Source organism: Vipera berus (genome assembly GCF_964194415.1).
Source record: "Vipera berus genome assembly, chromosome: 1".
Lineage (NCBI taxonomy): Eukaryota > Metazoa > Chordata > Lepidosauria > Squamata > Viperidae > Vipera > Vipera berus.
The window spans coordinates 119,966,093-119,983,767 of NC_138202.1; the positions used below are offsets into that span (position 1 = coordinate 119,966,093).

At 44.4% G+C, this 17,675-nt stretch overlaps 1 protein-coding gene across 4 annotated transcripts; it reads right to left on the reverse strand.

Moving 5' to 3' along the window:
• Positions 1-361: 361 nt before the first annotated feature.
• Positions 362-15,746, reverse strand: CORO1B (coronin 1B). 4 transcript variants are annotated; one of them, XM_081313407.1, is made up of 11 exons: positions 15,536-15,746; positions 11,928-12,130; positions 11,525-11,647; positions 10,743-10,872; positions 10,429-10,610; positions 7,259-7,378; positions 6,616-6,720; positions 5,379-5,524; positions 5,179-5,236; positions 2,081-2,365; positions 362-1,240 (listed from the first exon to the last, which is right to left on the reverse strand). In XM_081313407.1, exons 2-11 carry the CDS (start codon positions 12,126-12,128, stop codon positions 1,112-1,114), a joined length of 1,479 nt encoding a protein of 492 aa, XP_081169533.1. In that variant the 5' UTR covers positions 12,129-12,130; positions 15,536-15,746; the 3' UTR covers positions 362-1,111. The 4 variants fall into 4 exon arrangements, with proteins under 4 accessions (XP_081169533.1, XP_081169532.1, XP_081169531.1 ...); XM_081313406.1 differs by lacking the exon at positions 15,536-15,746 and adding an exon at positions 14,848-15,049; XM_081313405.1 differs by lacking the exon at positions 15,536-15,746 and adding an exon at positions 14,838-14,970.
• Positions 15,747-17,675: the final 1,929 nt, after the last annotated feature.

A 17,675-nucleotide genomic window follows, 5' to 3' on the forward strand; every position in this document is an offset into this window, starting at 1 on the left:
ATGTTAAAAAATTAGGTCGAAAGGCAATTATTTGTTACATTCTCCCATTTGAATTCCCCACATTCTCAAAACATGGGGCACATACATGACCGATAATGGTTATAAGCAGAATATTCTATGATTAAAGGAAGCAAGTGGGAGAAGGGGAAGGCATTTGGGTGTCTTTAGGAATTTCTAGCCAAGCTTAAAGCAGGGATTATTGCAGGATACAATTGTTTTCCTAGGACCTATGTTATTGGTGGGTGGAGGAAATTTCCATCCGTAGTCCGAAGAAGGCCAGCTGACATTCTGGAAAAGAGTTTCCACTTACCTTGAACTCACTCCAAGTCGGAGACGCCCACAATAATAAGCTGCACAGAGCTCTAGTTCTATAAAGACTTTTATTTGGAATGAAAATATAGATATCAACCCTGAACAGTTAATTTCCGCTGTTCCATTGCCACTGTGTTTTGGAAGCCAGAAAGAGGAGTGGTACCAGAGACAGTAGCCTGAGGACTGTGACCAGAAGGCAGGCTCCTTTCACTGCCTGGCCCTAGTGGACATCTCTCCATGTTCCCATTGCAAAAAGTTCAGAGAAGGAAGCAGAAAACTCCTCCATGGGATTTCAGTGGTCCTATCTGAGAAAAAGCATCCCACCTTCCACTGACTCATAGGTGGCCCAGACTTCTAATAACACCCCCAACCCCAACCCCGCGCACACATGCCACAAGAGACTCATAAGGAAACCTCAGCCTTATTCTCAAGTGGAGGGTACAGGCAGGCCAAGCTGTCAGACAGCCCCAATCTCCTTGGGTGATATCTAAGCCGGCCCCATTCATAGGAATGGGACAGGAGATAGGCCCCTGACCAGAATAAGGCAAAGGAGCAATGGTTAGGGCACTAGCATATGGCCCCTTGGATAATATGGGGTGCAGAAATGAGAGGAAGAGGAGATTTGGTCTGAGACAAAACCCAAGAAACATTCCCAGTAGCAGCAAGAGAGGGCAAGCCCCTGTCTCACCCCACAGGGCAGGAGGCAATGTGAAGGGATTACTGGCAGATCAAAGGAAGGGGAAGTAAGTGAGATCCTCCATGTTGGTCAGGTTCTCTTGGGAGGGGCACGGAAGGCCCACTAGAAATCACCATTCTCAATGCGGCTCAACTGCGACTCTAGCCGTGCAATGCGCTCCCCCTGTGCAGCCACAAGCGCCCGCAGGGATGCCACTTCACGCAACACCTCTTCAGTAAGCTGCCTCCCTTCCTGCAAATGGGAAAAAGTTGATCATCCATTATTTCATCATATTATCCATCTTTTTGCCCATAAGATTCCCAGAATTCCAATGGTCCAACTCAAACCAACCACTAACTGGAACAGACAGCAAATACAGTACTGGTGTACTGGTGCAGGAAAAGGTGAGGAAAGCAAATCTGACCCACATTTCTAAGCCTGAATCAACACATATGGCACAACCCTACCCTGATCATATGGGAGTCACACTAAGGAAGTTGATCATTGTTACAGTTTCAAATAAAGAAATCTTCTACAGCAGTGTTTCTCAATTTTGGTGATTTTAAGATGTATGGATTTTAACTCCCAGAATTCCCCAAGCAGCATGCTCTATATACTTGGCTGCATCATGTTTCCAAGAGCCTGGTTTACAAGGCTGGTTGCAAAAAATTTAAGTGCCATTATTTGAGCAGCAAGGAGATCTGTGCAGGATCATATTCTAACCCAAGAGCCATACCCAGCCTTTCTTAAAGTGCCGATACTTGTCAAAGCTACGAAGAGCCAGAAGCTTGCTTATCTGCATATAGGGAGGGCAGAAAGTCCCAAGATGAAGCAGACACTCAGTACTACCTTACAACACCTTACAGGTCTACCCTACTCTGGCTTCCTTAGGGTTGGTTTTGGTCTATGACTGTAACAAAGTATCTCCATCTCTCTCTCTCTTTCATCTACCTAATGTTTGGTCCTTCCTCCAACAACTCCTGCTCTCCCCAGCTCAACTCCATGCAATCCTGTGGGGGAGACTCCAGCCCACCCATCCGGTCCCTCTCCCTCAGAATCCCCATATGCCCCAAGCAACAGCACAATACCCACCCCGCTAGCAGCAGCAGCAACACTAAGGGCAGATGTGGCAGTGGATGGAGTCATGGCACTGGAAGGTGTGGCACTCAGCCCAGTATTGGAGGGAGCTGCCGGGCGACCCTCAGGCAACAAGCTTCTCCGGTTGACCTTGAAATCCCGCTGTTTGGTGGGTACATAGACTTCACGCAGTGAGATTAGGATGGGGGGTGCTGTCTTCCCTGCCACCCATTCCTCTGCCTCCATGGCAGCTTCCGGCCCAGCTGTGTCCGGGTACAAGTCATCTTGGAACAGATCTGACTGCAAAGAGAGGACAGCATCAGCTTTCCTGGCATTGGCAGAGGGCACCAGGACAGAGTCCTAAGATGAGTTACCAGCGTATATTTAGCTGAGACTGAATATGGAGGAGACTAAATGTTTTACATTCATATGGAGCCCAAACTGTGAAGACTGTTTCATGTGGTAATACTAAGAATGTCCATTCTGCCTCAGAAATCACAAAACGATAATCTGAGAGATAATTGGCACAGAACTGAGAAAGGAGCATCTTAATTCCTCAATGTTCATGGATCTGTTTCTAAATAGAAACCATTTCTCTTAACCCAAACATGTTGTACTGTTGCACAATCTACACATTAGTAGAGGGAAAGGTCTCTAGAATCGATCCTTTCACCAAAGGGAAGATTCTAGGTAGTCAAGGAAAATTAAGTTTTGAACTGATAGATTCTGATTCTGTTTTAACATTTTTCTTTAGATTTCTGAATAACGATCAATTCTACTGGAACATTTGGAAATCATATTCAGAGCAGAATGTTGCATTTCATGGTGAAGGAGGTGTGGGGCTAAAAGGAAAATAAATTGTCACACTGGGGTCAAAGAAGGCCAGGAAAACTTAGATAGATACGTTTCTCAGAATCATATTACTCCAGAGAGATCAGTGGCGTAGCGTGGGTTGTCAGCACCCGGGGCAAGGCAAGTAATTTGCGCCCCCTAACCTGTGGATTTTAGCACTCGAGTCTCTTCCACTAGCGCAGGAATTCTGGGAGTTGAAGTCCATGAGTCATAAAAGAGCCAAGGTTGCCTACCCCTGAGTTAGGTTCAAGGCAAAAAAGGGTCTCTGGAGAAGAGGGAAAATGCTAGTTTAACACTGAAACAAGGCAACTTTAAGGTGCCTCAGCTGTGATTTAGGATGAGACAAAGAGAGGACATGGCGTTGAAAATGGTTAATGGGGCATGTTTGTTCCACTCTTAGTGGACGTCAGGATAAACCCCACGAGAGAATGACCTTACAACAGATGTGAATAGGCTTGGACTACGTTTGTAGATTGAGTGCATACATCACATGGAGCGATGATGGGCTTCATCAAGATTTATGATCCCACAATTGGCTAGTTTTCTCCATCTTGTCCTAAACCCTGGATACCAACCACGGTTTATGGCTTAGCATGTGGCGTGGGGTTGACCCAACATGTTAGGCGACAAACAATGACTTCCAACTTACAATGCCTCAGCTTCCCAAGGTTATTCCAAAGCCGGAAAAGCCAACCAACCCACCCTGCAGCTTTGCCTGCTTAGGCTGAACCCCAGGAATTCATACTTGCTGCGGCGCCCGACCTATTTTCTGCCCAGACGCTGCTTATCCAAGCCAAGCCGCCTCCTTCTCTTTGGCACCTCACCCCAAAGATTCGCCGGCCTGGCTGGAAACTCTCGCTGCTGGCGACGTGTGTCGGGGGGGGGGGGGCGGTCCCGATCGCCGATGCACGGTTGGATCGGCAACCTGCCGACGCAGCTTTCGTTCCAGAGAAGGGACCCCCGGAGAGACGCTGCAGCGATCCTCCCCCCGCGGGAAATCCACCCTCTTTCAAGCACCGCCGCGCCCCCCCGCCTTTGGCAACCCCGGGAGCGCCTTGGGAGAGCCTCCGCAGCGGAGCCCCGGGCTTGCAGGAGGGCCGCACTCTGTGCACGGCAGGAGCCGCCTTCTCCTTTGCGGGGGGGGAGGAGGGAGAGAAGGCTTCCATCCAGCGCCGGAGCGAAGGCGGAGCGGCCCGAAGGAGGAGTCACGCTGTGTGGTTGTGTGTTTGTGTGTGTGTGTGTGGCGCGCCGTGGGGCGTCAGGCCCTTCCCGGCTGGGGCTCCGGTGCCTCCGCCCTGCCGGATCCCGGCGCCGTCGAGCGCGCCCCCCCAGATGTTGCGCCCGGTGCGGCCGGCCCCCCCTGCACCCCCCACGCTACGCCACTGAGATTAAAAATATGAATGAAAACAGGTGCGTGTGTTGAAAAAAACCCCAGCTCTCAACTGCCAGGAGTGTTTTAAACAAGAGACTATCAAATAGCAATACAATACAGCAATTGAGACCAATCCTGTCAAGGAGTAGTAGGATACTATATAGATATTCTAAATCATGGGTGTCAAACTTGCCGTGTCACATAGGGTATTGCAACATATCATGACTTTTTTCGCATTGCCGGAGCTATGCATGATGCAACCGGCCCATGGGCCGGCAGTTTGACACCCTGTTTTAAATTGTCAATTCAAAGACCCTAATCTAAATTTAGCACAATTGTAACCTTAAATTAATTTGCAAGATGTGTAAGAGACTCATGGTTGAAATAAGATTGGAACTGGTTGACCTTACCAAGCTTTTTAAAAATGAGATATAATGGGAACTGAAACACATTCATTAATCTACTAGGTTATTGGCTAGTATTATTAAATCAACAAAATTACAAATTAATGCAGAGCAACAGAAGTCAAGATCCAAGGGAAAAAAGTAGCAGCCAAATGATTCCTGACATTTTATAAGTTGTCTAACTTGCGTTAAGAAAAGCACCGCAGAATCTAGGAATTTGTAGCCTGCTTTGTCTTTTAGCAACATAGGAGGGGATACAGTATTAGCACACTTCCTAGCAAGATGCTAGGAATCTTTCTTCCAGATTAGGGTTCTGGTACTGGATTTTAATTCTAGTACTTGATTTTAATTCTAACATTAGATAAATAGATCAGATGCTAAACTGCAACTGCTCGCCTGCCTACTAATGAAGAGCAGGGAAGGAAGATGAACCAGGAATCCCTTATAAGGAAAAGCAGGCTAATGTCTCCTTATGTAGCACCCACCTTCCTTGGCACTGTCATAATAATGGGTTCACACTTGCGCTCATGGAGTTTGTAAAATCTATAGAAACAGAAAGGGACAATTGAGTTAATCAGCCTGGATCTTTAAAATTATGAGAATAATTCATGCTATGCTTTGACTGCCTATTTGCTTTCTTGCCATTCACCTCTATACCTTCCTATTAACAATTTTATCTGATTACCTGGCAATCTCACACTTGTTGACATCCAGACCCCGCTTGGGCATCCAACCCATGCCACGTTGTGGTTCTTTGCTAGTAAATGTGTTCAGGAAGTGGATGTATGGTGCTTCTGCTGTGATCTCAAAATACCGGATGCTAGAATCTCCCTGGAAAGCGTGAAAAGATAGCAAGATACACCATGACAGAATTGCCACTGTTTGGATGGCAGAAAAACACATTAGAAAACCAGAATTCGAATCATCATTGAGAAAGTTAGCCTGACCCATAACACATCTGAGATGAAGTCCCATATATGTGAATCAGCCTATTATACTATGTTTAATAGTCTGCCCTTACATGGGTGCACTGTGCCTAACACAACATGAAAGTCCTTCCTGTGAATTTTGATCAATAGATCATCTACTCACTGGCAATGTCCTTAAGGGAAAAGAGGTAGACCTGACTCCTGATTATTTGAAAACACCAAAATATGGCCTCTTTCTGCCTGTACACTTTGACTTTATGTCTTCAGCATAAGGATTGCCCTCCAGATACAAGGGTCACTTCCTCTCATTCCTAGACAATATGGCCATTTGCTGATGTAATTCAACTGACGAAGAGCTGCACCCAGAATTCTCAGGTATCAGAGAAAAACAAGATATCCAGAATAAATATGGGACTAAAAAGTTTCATTTAGCATTTGAATAAGTATTGATGTGATATTTAAATTGCTTGTAGTTAGTTTACAAGAGTTAAAGTGCGATAGATTTAGTATTTTATTGTTGTTTGCATAAGGTAGACTATGATTGTTTGTATATTTATACCCTGTATTGAGCTCTGGGAAGTCGGGGAGGGGGGAGGGGGAGGGGAGGGAGGTGTTGGGGAGGGTTGGGGAGAGGGGAGGGGGTTGGGAGGGGTTTTGTCTTTTTAAAAAAATGTATTGTAAAACTTTTCAATAAAAAAAAAGAGAAAAACAAGCACACAAAAACAGGCCTAATTTTATTTAGTAACAACGGGAGAGTCTTGTTTTCTTTGCAATATTAATACTGAATTACACGACAAGCTACAATAGGAAAGAAAACTATTAGATCCTCAGCAGATTCCCATGTTCTATGATAGAAAAATCAATACCAATTTAGTTTAGGAATTGTCCTATCTGTAAAGATAACACATAAAATATAAGGGAAGGCATATTCTGCCTCAATCAGGCACCATCATGAATATACCTGCACATATAAACCAAGTTAAGAAAGCCTACTTTGCCACAGACGTAGATAACGTTGGTATCAGGATCGTAGAAGGGCAGAAGGGTCCCATTGCTTGAGTCTAGTTCCTGCAATGCCATAGGTTCTTCAAGGTTTTCCTGAAATTGACAGAAAAAAGAAAGCACAAAGATATATTACCATCTCTTTCAGATGGTTACCTCCGTGTCAGCCCCTTTTGTGTAAGGTTTGACTTAGTTGTTGCCTACTGCCTTGCTGGTTGGGAATAGAGAGAGAGGGTACTCCAGACTGGTTTGGGAAGGTTACTCTACATCAGAGAACTGCTCGAGAGGGAGAATCTTCTCATTCAGGGTTTTGAATTGTAGTAAAGTCTTCATCCTTTCTCAGATCAATAGATCCCCTACTCACTGGCAAGGAGTGTGGGGATGGTGCGAGGCAGTGATACCATTGTAGAAGACGGGGCAGGGTTCTGTTCATTTCCTTCAAGGTATAATCGTGAGGGGGTTCTCTTGCGGAACCAAACTTAAGACAATACCCATCTGAGAAGAAAGCAACCTTCAGAATGGGAAGAGATGAGGAGTCTGTCGCTCAGGCTCTTGGAACTGATAAGAATTTCTCTTCTACTGGAGTCTTTCTCCCCACCTACTTGCGCCCCGCTCCATCCGCCTTCCCACTCACTGGGTCCCAGAGAGCCAGCTGCCTTTCGCTCATACGGCTGAAGCCTGTTGTAAAGATCTTCCCATCAGCCAGGAAAATGGCTCGCATTGGGCGTGCTCCCTCGTGCGCTTTCTCCCTTTCCTAGCAAGTAAGAGGGAAAGGGTCAGGTTAAGATAAAGCAGGCAGGTTCCACAATAGACAAGAGAAATTCTCCCTGCCAGCTCTACTCACGATATCTCTTAAACGGAATCTAGACTAAGCTCTCCTATCAGTCACCAAGGTTAAATTCAACCTGAAGAAGACTTAACGTTGTTGCAGGTATTTAAGCACAATTTCTTCAGCTCTGCCTTACCTTTTCATTTTGTCCCCGTTCTAAGGAAACTCAAACTATAACCAAACTCAAAAGTCTTTCCTCAGAAAGTTGCCTAGGAACAGGCTAGAGCAAGCTGGGAGACCAATAAGGTCTTTGTGATGAGAGGCCTCATTTTTAATTTGCTTCTGAGTAAAGAACCCAAAATGTTAAAACCTTGGCACTCTGCAGGAAAAAGAAGCTTCTTCTGCCACTCTTCTCGCTTCAGAAGTAATCAGACCAGCATTTACTAAACCCCCTTGCTGATATCTAAGAAATATAATTTGACTCCATCAATATTTAAAATCTCTTTCTCGCACTCTAGATATTTAAAAAACATAATCCAGAAGAAAAACAAAAAGACAAAGAATTATAAAATTAAATGACAATTTCATGGTAAATATTTAGTTCAAAATATTAAAATATATCAGTTTAGGGCAATCTAAATAACATGCAATTATTAATGACAATTATATATCAGGATTACAATAATTTCTGCCTAATCTAAAAAATGCTATCCTTAGATGTTGACACCTTGTTAGAAGAAATTCAAACTTCAGATGTGTTACAAGACCATATGTGGTATTATAATCATTATATTAAATTTGCTTTTCAAATAAAAGGTTATTTTTGACATTGATGTATACTCCCACAACTTAATTTGCCATTCTTCCACAGAAAAGAGTATACATAATTTCCAACAAGAAGCATAGGGAAAACTGATACAAAAGTGAAATTTAGGATTTTGTTATTGTTATTGTCTTTGTTATCTTAAATTGTGCTGATTTTACAAACATGGTTTTGGACTGAAGAACAGTTTAATCTGCTGTTTTACAGGTGTATACCCATAACCACAAATTCTAAAATTTAAAAACAAAACAAAAACAAAACTATGAACAGCAGGGACTGTTAATGCAGAAATAGAGGTCAGGTAGCTCAGATCCATGTTAGTTGTTAATAAAAATGTGAAATCCTGTTCATTAAATTATCTGCTCTGGAAGTAATTTTTATACAGTAATGGAAAATTCGATTTCTACCATAAATGTGTAGTCATATTTAAGAAGCATATTTCCTGAGGAAGGAAAGCACTTCTGTTGGTCTAACTGCACTGAGAAAATACCTTTGTGTTTTGTACAATAAGGTTTTATTGTATTTTCAATTTTAAGGATTAGCAGAAATTTAGAAAGCATCATTAACTATGCAGGTATGCAGAAAAAAAAAGGAAAAACGCAGTCATTGGGTGGCAATCAAAACGTTTTCTAATTCTTTGCCTTTTCTAGTTTTGATGAACTGTCCATAGATCTAAAGAACAAAATACTTTATATGATTTTTTTTCTACTACACTCTTTTGCAAACTTCAGCCGCTAGATTGCAAGTTTCAGGGGGGGGGGGAACCACGAGTCTCTCTTTAGGAGCTAAAAGCATTTAGATAGCGTTGACGCAAAAGTTTTTTTTTTAAAAAAGGGAACCTAGATTCAAGACTAAGCTCCTTTGTATCCCATCATTGCAGTAATAATATAATGCATTCTTCTTCAACAATTTTCTGGGGCTAAGATATTATAACTCCCCTCTACACAGATCCTGAACTGGCAAGACAATATTTACGCCATCATCAGTCATAGCTTCCCAACACCATCATGCCCATCTCATTTAAAACAACTGCCTTCCCCAACATTACTAAATGCTCATAAGAAGATAGCCTGAGATCATTACAGTGAGAGGGGGACCTTTGACCTATTTGCTTCATTGACTCACTGCAGGGGGGGGGAAGAACTAAATAAAAGCCCTTCCCCCTCCTTGAAGTTTGACAACTCTCATCACTAGCAACACAGACACTTCAACAGGAACTCAGCAAAAGCAATTTTGGCTTGCCCGTCAATCCCCCGCACCCCAACCCCAGATCAAACTTTCCCAAAAGACAGGTAGGCAAGAGTGGCTAAAAATGGTTCTTTTAAAGGCACTCCTTGCTGGGGGGGGTGCGCATAAGTTCCTAGGGAAGAGTCCCTTTAAAGACCTCCTGGCATGAAGAAAAAGCTGCTTTCCTGAACTGGAGGATATATACATCTCCTATCGACTCGTCTAACTGGTGTAAGAAGCACTGGAGTCATCCAGCCCTTGGCCTTGATCCTAGTCCCTAGAGGGCTGCATTTTTATTCTCCTGCTTACTTCAGTGTACAATCCTCATACCCTTCTGCCACCTATGTATTTTGCTACTACTGTTGTAACATGTATTCAGCACAGGACTGGTGACGCTGTCCAGATTTCTTGCTGACAGACTCAGGCATCATTTATTCTGCTGAAAACAAAGTTACAAAATCGGACTGTACCAGTTGCAAAATTTCCATTTGCCTTAAGGTAGTACCTCTGCCTCAAGCACATTCCACATTACATTTTTTTTTTAAGTTCCTGTAGTAGGATTATAGTTCTGCAAGCACAGACCACTTTGGAAAACTAAAAAGAAGGTGAATCCTGTCATGCAACCAAATGAACATTATAGTATACTACTTTGAATACCCTCCAATGTGTCATTTTTATACAAATAAACATTGCAAATTGTTTTGTAATTCTGTAGCTCTGCAGTCACCTTAACTACAAACCAAAGACAATACAAGTTTAAGATATTATTTAAGCTATAAAAAAGGAACCTGAAGTAATAAAAGAAAAAGCTGTGCAGATAAGAAAGTGGGGAATCTACTGCAATACCCTAAAATACAAAATACAATGTTTTTGAATTGCCAAGATCAGAATGGCTTGTCACAAGTGCCACAAAATTAATTTCAACTCTTACAATCACACACCGCTTCATGAATGTAACCAAGAACTCAAAGAGTGTCAGACTTACAGCTACAACTTGCCCACGACGTGGATCAATGATGCGCACACTTTTGTCCTTACAAGCTGAACAGAACAGACTGCCATCCCGGTTCCAGCTGACATTATAAATGATGTCAGGATGCAGATTGTCAAGGTAGTAAAGCTCTTCTGCAGTGCCCACATTCCACACAATAATCACATTATCACAGCCTGGAATAGAAAGGAACAAGTAAATGGTTTGCTATGTTCTTTTTCAGACAGCTCATTAAGCCCACATTTTTCAACACCATCCTGCTTGCAGCAGAAACTTCTCAACTTTGCTGCCTCCTTTGCTGGTGGTACCTGCACTCAGAAGGATGTTGCGAGCGGTCGGATGCCACGTGATGATGCCCACACGTTTCGAATGTCCTTCCAGAACCACCACTGGTTCGGTCAGAGGCACTGTGAGGCCACCCTCTGGGATCTGCCATACCTGAAGAGAACAAACAGTGCAACACAATGGCACAAAATCACAATGAAGCTCACACGTGTTTCATTCTCTCCCATCAATATTGCACCTCAAGCACAACCCTCCCTTCTTCCTAACAGCATCCAACATCAGTGGAAATTTACTTTGGAAAACCCTACCCTCCTCACCATACCCTGCATAATATTATCCACCTACTACTACACAAAGCCTAAGAACAGCACTTCACATTTTAAAAGCAAAAAAAAGTCCTCCCCTAAATTAAACCCTGCTCTGGGTATAATATGGTTCCACCCACGCTGCAGCTTTCAACCTCTATCAAATGAAGAACTGTAGCTCATGCCAGCAAAAGACTGCCAGTCCTGTTTTATCTAAGTGAAATATTCACATTTGCCTTATTTTTGCATAATTTATTCTGCCTTTGCAGAAATAAGAAGTGTATGGAACACTGGATTTTGCCTTCCTCCCCACTGCCAGAAATCTTGTAATTCTATCCTTCACATTGCCCATACCTTCCCAGTTGTGAGGAATACTTCTCACATGCAAGACTGACTGCAATTGCCTCAGCTTTCAGATACACGTGGAGGCATGGCTACTGAAGAGACCCCTTTACCCCCTATACACACCAACATGCACACTTTCCCCATTTCCGTCTCACCATAACAGTGCAATCCTCAGAACCACTGGCAATGATGTGATCATTATGTGGACACCAATCAATGTCCAAAACTGGTCCAGTGTGCCCACACACGGTAGGGTAAGACTTATCAATGCGCCCTGTCTGGGGGGAAATAAACGAGATAAGAGTTGACATACAGTTTAAGTCTCTCACAATCTTGTTGCAAGATGGAGTCCCATTTTCTGTCTCAATTTTTTTTCCATATCAAGTCTCTCCCATAATCCTTCTCTTCCACCAATTGTCTATAAAAGGTGGATCCATTAATAGAAAGATTAATATAAAGATGTGACAAACAGAGACAGTGAGTGGTCATTTTTATAAGAGTTTTCTGCTTCTCCTCCTCCCCCTTTCCTTTTTCCACATTGAGCCCATCCTTCTTCACCTTTTGCAGCGGGAGCACCATAAAGGCCCCCCCTCCACTGGCTTCGACAATTACTGCCACAAACTTGAGGTTGACAGCACAAAAGGTGCTGTCCCAGGTGACTCGTGAAACCCGGATGTCATCATAGCACTGGTCATTCTTGACAGGCTGTCCAAAGACGTGGCGGAATTTGCTCTGACGCACAACCTTACGAAAGGACATGACTGGAAAGAGACAGAGCAAAAGTCAGAGAAAGGGATTCACTTACGACTGCTGCCTAGTTCGATGTCTTGCAATTTCAAAAGCATCTCTGCCAATAAAACCAGTTGCTTCATCAGCCAGTATCTGACTCTTAAGGGGGATTGGGCCAGACCAATTGTGCTCCTAATGAAGATGGGAACTGCACAAGAAGGAAGAAAGTAGCCACCAGTTTTATTCTTAGTTTCATCCAGTGCAAAGGCATCTCCTAAAAAATTACACCGTATAAATTGGAAGACAGACCTAATTATCCTATTCCTTTGAGAGAAAGTAAAAAGCAGTTCCACACTGTCCCCACCTTTAAAAGGGAGGCATGATAAAACATCAGAAACTAAATACAATTAGTTCTTGACTTATTACCACAATTCGAATCAGAACTTTTGTTGCTAAGCAAGGCAATTCTTAAGTGAGCCGTGCCCAATTTTATGACTTTTTTTGCCACAAATGTTAAGTGAATTGCTGAAGTTAAGTGAATCATGCCATCAATAGGCAAATCTGGCTTCCTCCATTAATTTTGCTTGTCAGAAGCCAGCTGGGAAGATTGCAAATGGTAATCACATGAACCTAGGACCCTGCAAATGTTGTAAATACATGCCAGTTGCCAAGCAACCAAATTTTGATTAGGTGACTGTGGGCATGTTGCAATGGTTGTAACAGCAAGGACCAGTTCTAAGTCGCTTTTTTTCAGCACTGTTGTGATTTCAAACGGTCACTAAACAAATGGTTGTAAGTCAAGGACTACCTGTAAAACAGAACTAGAATAATCAGATGGCATGAGGGCAGAGAAAGGCCTATCTCAGAGAAAGCTCACCGGAAAACCCATTTGGTGCCCTCTAACTAGAGACAAAAGACAGAAATGGAATTACCTACACCAGAACAAAGCCTTAATCTTTAAATGTATAAAACACGGAAAGTAAACTGGGAGGTTGCCCCAACACTAGATCCTATTGGATCAGAGTCAGAAACAAACCCAAACTACAAACAGAACTCTTTCAGGCTAGAGGGGAACAAATGAAGTCCCACCAACAACACCAATACAATCCCAGGGGGAGGGCCTTCTCTGTGGGTGCGCGGGCCCTTTGGAACCAGCTGCCTGTAGAGCTTAGGACTGCCCCTGACCTTCATTCATTCCGCCGGGACCTGAAGACCTGGGTCTTCGAGCTTTCTGGCCTACACTGAGAGTATTAACTGGGGTTTTAATTGTATTTTTAATTGTAATTGGGTTTTTATTTCAAGGTTAGTGTAATTATTTTAATTGTTTTTAATTTTTGTAACTTGTTGCATTGTTTTAAAAAACCTTGTGAACTGCCCTGAGTCCTATGGGAGAAGGGCAGTATATAAGTTTAATAAAATAAATAAATAAATAAATAAATAAATAATCCATTCAGTTATTCAGAGTCCAATTTCAGAATGCACTGAATGACTTCTGGGGAAGTGAGCTAGGATTACTCAGTGGGGTGCATCTGCTTTCCATTCTGTTCATCAAGAGGGATTCCCCCCCTTTTATTTCCATAACATGCAGGAAGCAGAACCTATAGAAGCAAACATCTTTTAGAAATTCCTAACAGATCAGGTGGAGTTAAGAGTGGGGAATCATATAAATTCTTCTGCGCATCCTGGAGAATTTGGAGGGGAAACAGGGCTATAAAATTGACCCAATCTAATACAGTATGACAGGCACTTTTGTGTAGTGGCTAAAGACACCAGGCTAGAAATTGGGAAAGGTTTAATTCTAGTCTTGCCATGGACCCAAAGCCATCCAAATGATTTGGGACAGGTTACTATACTGTTTCAGCTCCAAGAAGGAAGCAAGACAAGCCACACCTGAAAATGTCGATAAGAAAACTGTAGAGACTTGTCCAGGCATTCACCAGGAGCAGGCATACACATACACAAAACCAAACCCATATTAGCTGGCCAGAAGTGTACATCTAGAACCTTCCTGAGATGGGAAGGGGAAAAAAAACCGATTGGGAAATGTAAAGGGAAGGGCGAAAGGAGGGGGGGGGACAGAGAAAAAGAAAGGAACTGCTTTTCTGCAAATCAAGAGTCCCACTAAGAAATGAATAAATCATCCCAGTTCAATTACTCCACTGGAGCAACCGGATGTGCAAGGAAAAAAAAATGCAAGGAGCCTCCAGTCGGACTAAAAGGGGGGGGGGATCTAGGCAAAGCAAAACAACTTTCTTGCAATCCCAATATATATATATATATATATTGGGGGGAGGGGCGAGGTAGAAAGAGAGCAACCTGGAGGGAGGTTTCCACCCTCAGCGTGTCAAGAGATCAGCCTGGTAAACAGCGAAAACGCAAAGCGGGTCGGTCTCCAGCCGTATGCAACAGGATTTCCCATTTCCTGGCAAACTGGCACGGCCAGCTGAGTGGAAGCCGCGCAGAAGAACGGCAGCCACCGCCCCTCAATTTGTTTTTTTTTAAAAGCGAAGTTCAGTCTGAAGCTGTTGCATCCCCGGGATGGCCGCCACCTTCGATTATTTCCGAGCACCGGAGAAGAAAAGGCAAGGGAGAAGCTACGGCAGTGTTGCTGCCCAGTCCGGAGGCGGGGAGCTAAGGCAGTGATTTTAGCAGTCTGCCTTCCGGCCCGGGAAGAAGCTCGAGGCCCCGTCCACCCCCACCCCCAATCTCCATCAGCGCGCTCAGGACGCGGTCGCCTACCTCCACTCACCGGCTTGGAGGAAGGGAACGGAGCAGCCTCTCCCTTGCGCACAGCCCAGGGCGGTGCATGCGAAGGGAGGGACGAAAGGCCCGGAGTGGGCCGGCCTCTCGGTGCTTACAGGAAATGACCGAGGAGGCGGAGGAAGCTCGCTTCCCAAGCACCGCTTTTAACCTGCTTTGCGGGAGGAGCGGCCTAAAGCACGGAGGACAAAGTCCTCCGGTTCAGGAAGGGGGACTGGGGCGACCGGGTACGCCGAGCCCGACGAGAGTAAACGAGGCGAGCGACCGCTGCTCGGCTGGAGCTCCCGCAGCAGCTCGCTCGGCCGCTGTCGTGGCCTGCAATTCGGAGAAGACTGCAGCGGTACGCCAGGCCAAGCCCGGAGGAGAGGCTCAGGCTGGCAGCCGGGATTCAGAGGCAGGATCCCAGCGGTCGTGGGAACTCATTTCGAGGAAGAAAAGCGCCTCTGGGGACGACACGGGAGCCTTCTCCTTCCCATTTGCCTAGCACAGGGGTAGGCAACCTCGGCTCTTTTATGACTCATGGACTCCAACTCCCAGAATTCCTGAGTCAGCATAGCTGACTCAGGAATTCTGGGAGTTGGAGTCCATGAGTCATAAAAGAGCCGAGGTTGCCTACCCCTGGCCTAGCAGCAATTAGTTCGTTAAGGGAACGGCGCGGCATTCCGACTCTCCAATACCTTTCTCCGCTATCGCTTGCTACGCGTGTTTTTCTCCTTTTCACTGGGAGGCGGGCGCGCCTCCGTAAGCCCTAAAACAGCATCCTGGGAGGAGGTGCGCTCTCCTCGTTTGGGGTCTACGAGCCGTAGCCTGGCGTCTGCCTTTCAGCAATTCCAAGCGATCAGATGATTGCTTCCGCTGGGCTGGGATTTGTTACGGCTCTTATGGCTCTTTAAACAGCTGCTCTTGTGGCGTAAATCAGCCTCTTTCAAACTTGGCAACTTTTAAGATGGGTGGAGTTCAACTCCCGGAATTCCCCCGCTGGCTGGAGAATTCTGGGAGTTGAAGTCGACACGACTTAAAGCTGCTGCCGACTTTGAAAAACGCTGGTGTGAATGAATCAGTGATCAAGAAGGAAGAGGTGGAGAGGGTGGATAATAAGAACCGTAAGTGTTGGAAGGGGTTAGAAGAAAATCAATTAAACTCCCCCAAGAGAGCTGGTTGTGTCCAGTCTCTTAATTTCCAGAGATAAGGAACCCAGAACCTTCACAGCCATAGAGAGTAGGAGAAATGACTTTGTCCAAGATATGCAATAATTACGTAGTCGTAGGCAAAAGGGCTGAAGTATTTTAAAAATCCAAAGCAACAAGTTTACACTCGGAAGCAGCTGAGAGCTTCCATGATTCACTGAACTATGAGGAGGTACAGCACAATCAGACTTACAAATATGTTTTTGTTAGTTGCAAAGTCGTGTCCGACCCATCACGACCCCATGGACAATGTTCCTCCAGGCCTTCCTGTCCTCTACCATCTTCCGGAGTCCATTTAAGCTCACGCATACTGCTTCAGTGACTCCATCCAGCCATCTCATTCTCTGTCGTCCCCTTCTTCTCTTGCCCTCAATCTTTCCCAGCATTAGGCTCTTCTCCAGTGAGTCCTTCTCATTAGGTGGCCAAAGTATTTGAGTTTTAGCTTCAGGATCTGGCCTTCTAAAGAGCAGTCAGGGTTGATCTCCTCTAGGACTGACTGGTTTGATCGCCTTGCAGTCCAAAGGACTCGTAGGAGTCTTCTCCAGCACCATAGTTCAAAGGCCTCAATTCTTTGGCGCTCAGCCTTTCTTATGGTCCAACTTTCACTGCCATACATTGCAACTGGAAAGACCACAGCCTTGACTATATGCACTTTTGTTGACAGGCTGATGTCTCTGTTTTTTAGTGTGCTGTCTAGATTTGCCATGGCTTTCCTCCCCAGGACCAAGCGTCTTTTAATTTCTTGGCTGCAGTCCCCATCTGCGGTGATCTTGGAGCCCAGGAAAATAAAATCTGTCATGACCTCCATTTCTTCCCCATCTATTTGCCAGGAATTGAGAGGGCTGGATGCCATGATCTTGGTTTTCTTAATGTTGAGTTTCAAGCCCACTTTTGCACTCTCCTTCTTCACCTACATCAAGAGGCTCTTTAGTTCCTCTTCACTTTCTGCCATTAGAGTGGTATCATCTGCATATCTTAGGTTGTTGATATTTCTCCCAGCTGGGGGGAGTTGATTTTTCTAATCTGCTCTACCTAGTGATGTTGGCAACAGGTAAATTGTTCTTATATTTAAACAACATCTAAGTAGTTTCAATGTACAGGTAGTCCTTTACTTACAACAATTTAGTGACCATTCGAAGTTACAATGGCACTGGAAAAAGTGACTTATGACCGTTTTCACACTTATGGCCGTTGCAGTATCCCCATGGTCACATGATTAAAATTCAGGTGCTTGGCAACTGACTATGACAAATGCAGGGTCCCAGGGTCATGTGTTCACCTTTTGCAACTTTTGGACAAGCAAAGTCAATGGGGAAGCCAGATTCACTTAACAACTGTGTTACCAACTTAACAACTTTAATGATTCACTTAACAAATGTCTCACTTAGCAACATAAATTTTGGGCTCAACTGTGGTCCTAAGTTAAGGACTACCTGTATACCCAATATTTCTGTTTCTAAGGCCATGGAAATAAAATTCTTGGGCAGCTTCCTTGTAATTTCTCTTTAAATACCTACCGTGTTTCCACAAAATTAAGACCTGGTCTTATATATATATATATTGCTTCCAAAAGAGGCACTAGGTCTTAATTTTGGAGAAAGTCTTTCCTTAGGACCACCACAGCCAGGCC

Excerpts from the sequence above, each read along its gene's own strand:
- CORO1B (XM_081313407.1), bottom strand. The coding sequence starts at position 12,128 with ATGTCCTTTCGTAAGGTTGTGCGTCAGAGCAAATTCCGCCACGTCTTT. Across the intron at positions 11,648-11,927 it reads TGGTGCTCCCGCTGCAAAAG|ACAGGGCGCATTGATAAGTC; the intron begins GTGAAGAAGGAT and ends ATTTCCCCCCAG. Across the intron at positions 10,873-11,524 it reads CTGAGGATTGCACTGTTATG|GTATGGCAGATCCCAGAGGG; the intron begins GTGAGACGGAAA and ends TGTTCTCTTCAG.